Here is a 4,233-nt window from a genome sequence, read left to right as displayed (position 1 = left end):
GCTCGCAGAGTCAAGGAGGCCATTTACTTGAAAAGGGAAAGACCATCTTTGAATTGAGGAGGGGGCCTGAGGGTACATCTTTCACCATCTTATAATGCTGTGATCGCAGGCATTCCGCAACTCTCTGTGAATGGTACTCATGGCCATTGATCAGTGGTTGTTGATCAATGGTCATGAGAATTTGCATAATCATGATGAAGTAACTGACCTCCCAGCCCATTGTTCCTTCAGTGGGCTGGTTTCAGTCATTATGCAAATGTACTGTTTATAAGATTGGGGAAACCTGCAGTCAGCTGAGACTGAAGAAGTCATTTGGATGAGTGACGAAACGTTTCTCCCACAAAACGCTACGTTCAGATGAACAGAATCAACTTTTGGAGAACACAGATCTCCTTCCTTCTTTTACATAATGGTATGAGCCAAGTCTTTCTTTGCATGTGATTGGCCACATGGTGTGCCCCTCAAAATAAAGTCCCATCCCTACCTGCATGGATTCTCAGCAGAGCCAATAACAATTGGGCCATTAACAATTGACATTATTAACTGCCGTATGTGGCCTGCAGGCCGGAAGTCTGGCACCTTGTGCTTCCTTAGTTTTTTAAACAAAACTCAGGGGAGCGTTATTGTCAAGCCTTAAGTTTAGTCTCTCCCCCCCCTTCTCTCTTTGCTTAACAGAAACCAACCAGGAAAAAGTATTTCCTCCTTCTAGTGCAAATCATGTGATTGTCTCACAGGGTCAAACAAAGCTCCTCCCCCAGTGTTTTTTTCTTCTTAGTGGATAGGAAGAAAGAAATTACATCCGCACCCACAGCTGTCCTACGTATGTTGATTTTCAAAAGAATAACAAGATAGATAATCCATAAAAATAATCCATTAAATAGTTGTTAAGGTCAGTTAATAAGAGTTTTTGAAGCTGCGTCAACTGTGAGTACTAAATTTGAGCAAACTGGGGTGACTCTTTGAAAGTGAAAGTGAAAGTAAAGCTGCTTAAGGAAAAAAACGGCAAAATGGCTTCTAATGTATCACAGTCTGAGCTGGACTGCACCTGCCCTGTTTGTTGTGATATATTTAAGGATCCTGTTGTCTTGCTGTGTGGTCACAGCTTCTGTAAGTACTGTCTTGAGGAGTGGTGGAGGCAGAGTAGCCTTCAGGCTTGCCCGGTCTGTAAAGAAATATTTCCTATGTCTCGGGCACCACGTAACCTGGCACTGAGAAATCTCTCTGACAACCTGAGAAGAGAGAGGAGTCAGGCTGCATCAGCATCTAAGGAGCTCTGCAGTCTGCACAAGGAGAAACTCAGACTCTTCTGTCAGAATGATCAGCAGCTCATCTGTGTGGTTTGCAGGGATGCAAAACAACATAAGAAACACAACTGTGTCCCCATCAACGAAGCAGCAGAAGAGCACAGAGTAAGCAGTGCATGGATATTTGTTTTTAATTTGGTAGTTAACAAAAGTTAACAAATGTTTTGTAAATAATCTAAGTGAAACCTAACTAAGTGATCTCCCGTATACTATGTAATAATTATTCACTTTATTTATAGACTAAAATCAAGATTGAGGTGATGCACTTAAAGAGCAAACTGGGGACGTTTGAAGCAGAAAAACTCAGATATGATAAAATGGCTAACCACATTAAGGTAAGTTACAGACATATAATGCTATTGAAGCTAAAGCAAACATTGTATCTTGTCTTCCATCAGAATTGTGTTTCTCCTCAGCTCCAGGCCCAGGATACAGAGAAGACCATCAAAGGAGAGTTTCAGAAGCTTTACCAGTTCCTGAGAGCAGAGGAAGCTGGGAGGATAGATGCAGTGAGGAGGGAGGCAGGACTCAAGAGTCAGACAATGAACCTGAAGATCGTAAACATGACTGCTGAGATCTCCTCACTTAGAGACAAAATCAAAACCTTAGAGGGGGAGATGAAAGCTGGAGACATGGCATTTATGATGGTATGTGTGGTAATCAATACTTTTGATTTAAATTTTGCCATCTAACAAAATCTGAAGCACAGATTTTTAAAAATAATAATTTTATTATAATAATTCCTCTTTATTTGATAGAACATCAAATCCACTATGGAGCGGTAAGTACAAGAAACTGCTGGTTAATGATGTATTCAAGTTTGAAAATCCGTCCATCATAACCACTCACTTCTCTTTGAGTGACTACATGTGAACAAAAAGGCAAAATAAATCACATAAAAATCAACGGCGGTGCATTTGATTTGTTTTGTTTAGTTTTGTTTGGCCATTCTTTTAGATCTCAGTGCACACTCTCAGATCCAGTCACTCCATCAGGAGCTCTGATCGATGAGGCCAAACACCTTGGGAAACTGCTCTTCTCAGTCTGGATAAAAATGAAGACTCTAATCCAATACAGTAAGCAAAATATTGTTGTTTCTGACTCACCTTTTTGACCTTATATCTGAAATTCCCTTTGAACATTTTCATTAAATAAAAGAACAGGGTGTTGTACTAACACCTTCTATTTCTGTTTTTTCCCAAAGCTCCTGTAGTTATGGATCCCAACACTTGCTCCCAGGGAATGACTGTATCAGAACATTTGACTTGTTTAGCATCATGCGATTCTACATTATTTCCTCAAAACCCTGAAAGGCTGCATCAATCAGATATTCTTGGATATGAAAGCTTTAGTTCTGGAAAGCACAGCTGGGATGTAGAGGTAGATGGTTACTGGGCTGTTGGTGTGGCTGCTCAAACCAGTGTTTCTGAAAAGATCTGGGGCATCTATGTGTGTGTTTGCACTAACATTCTGCGTGAACTTACACCAGAAGGTGATTCCAAAGAGGCAATGGAAAGTTCACCTCCCCAAAAGGTCAGAGTGAACTTAAATTATGACAAAGGAATACTATCATTTTTTGCCCTTGGCCGGAAAGTGCCCATACATATTATCAGATACACTTTTACCGAAAAACTCTTTCCATACTTTCGCGGTAAGACAAAAATTCTTCCACCTGAATTGTCAGTAGGGATAACACAAGTAAAATAGACATTCTGCAAAACTACAAAGTCCTCATAAAATAAGGACTCATTTGAAACTCTCTTTTTTGTAATGTTGTGGATATTTACAATGTAACCAAAATTTTCAGTGATTGAATGTAATAGATATACAGTATTTCCACAATGCCCCATATTGTGGCTAATATCGGTCTACATGTATACAGAGTACATGAATGAATGGTTATGAGGTAATACCACATGACAATAGTGTACGACAATCTCGCTCTCTTTTTCAGTCTTTTCACCACTAAAACACTCCCATGTATGAATCCACAGCCGTGCTGATACTGAATCTCGGTGGTATTACAGCTGGAATGCCTGCTATGTTTTTTCAACTAATGAAAGAATGAAGAAAAACAAACAGAGGGGCCAAATTAAAAGAGAAAAGGGATCGAGAGAAGAAAACACTGAGGGAGAAAAGGGAAGAATGGAAGAACGGGGCATACGGCTTCATTTAGTCTGGACTCCTCTGCATGTTTTACACGAGTGTGAGTCTGCTTTTGGCAGAGCTAATGAAGGTTCGAGATGGAGAATGACTGACAAGCCTGCTTAACTGTGGTTGTGAGGGAATTATGTTTGAATTACTTTAATTTGAGAAACGTGTATTTTTCAGATTTATATGAAGGGAATTTTGCTTTTGCTATTTTGAAAGTTGTTTTAATCATCAGTATATTGTTCATATTTACTGAGTTAAAATTGATTTGTAAATGTACAAACCTTACTGCAAACTCAATTGTGTCAAATTTCAATTTCTGGAATAAAAATGTGTTTCCTCTATGGTTTGTTGTTGTTGTTGTTGTTGTTGTTTACTCACACTGTTTTCCCTACACAGTCAATTTCTTTAAAAGTGTAGCAACTGTTTTTCTCTCTCAAAATCCCCTTTAAATAATCAATCATTTGATATTTGAACAGAGAACTGAGCCACTGAGCAGAATATGTCAAATGTTATTTTAAATGAATTTCTCTTTAAATCAAATCTGAGAACTTTCAAAGCTCAAGCCGTTGTTTTTGTAAGTTCGTGGACATTAGTGTTGTCCCAAAACATTACAGAGAAAATCAATAATTTTTTTTAGCACCAGTTAATTTCCTTAAATAAATTAAGAGGGACATAAATATAATCGTTGTGTGTATATTGTACATGGGATTCAAACATGTAGGTACTTTATGTGAGTGTGCTGTTCATAAATCACTGCGCACAGGTCAGAGGTAAA

At 38.7% G+C, this 4,233-nt stretch overlaps 1 protein-coding gene across 1 annotated transcript; it reads left to right on the top strand.

Annotated features, from left to right (window-relative positions):
* The first annotated feature begins 787 nt into the window (after positions 1-787).
* Positions 788-3,766, top strand: LOC146557698 (zinc-binding protein A33-like). The gene is made up of 6 exons (XM_085245943.1): positions 788-1,409; positions 1,544-1,639; positions 1,721-1,951; positions 2,063-2,085; positions 2,262-2,380; positions 2,509-3,766. Exons 1-6 carry the CDS (start codon positions 1,008-1,010, stop codon positions 3,009-3,011), a joined length of 1,374 nt encoding a protein of 457 aa, XP_085102069.1. The 5' UTR covers positions 788-1,007; the 3' UTR covers positions 3,012-3,766.
* The last annotated feature ends 467 nt before the right edge of the window (positions 3,767-4,233 follow it).

This window comes from Mchenga conophoros, linkage group LG15, assembly GCF_057382185.1.
Source record: "Mchenga conophoros isolate Kocher_MC1m ecotype Shallow Benthic linkage group LG15, M_conophoros_male_GT1.1, whole genome shotgun sequence".
Lineage (NCBI taxonomy): Eukaryota > Metazoa > Chordata > Actinopteri > Cichliformes > Cichlidae > Mchenga > Mchenga conophoros.
This window is presented reverse-complemented; position numbering and strand designations above follow the sequence as displayed.

Bases quoted from the DNA above. Each gene is read 5' to 3' on its own strand.
- LOC146557698 (XM_085245943.1), top strand. From the start codon at position 1,008: ATGGCTTCTAATGTATCACAGTCTGAGCTGGACTGCACCTGCCCTGTT. The intron at 1,410-1,543 runs GTAAGCAGTGCA...CTTTATTTATAG, and splicing joins AAGCAGCAGAAGAGCACAGA to ACTAAAATCAAGATTGAGGT. The intron at 2,086-2,261 runs GTAAGTACAAGA...CCATTCTTTTAG, and splicing joins ATCAAATCCACTATGGAGCG to ATCTCAGTGCACACTCTCAG.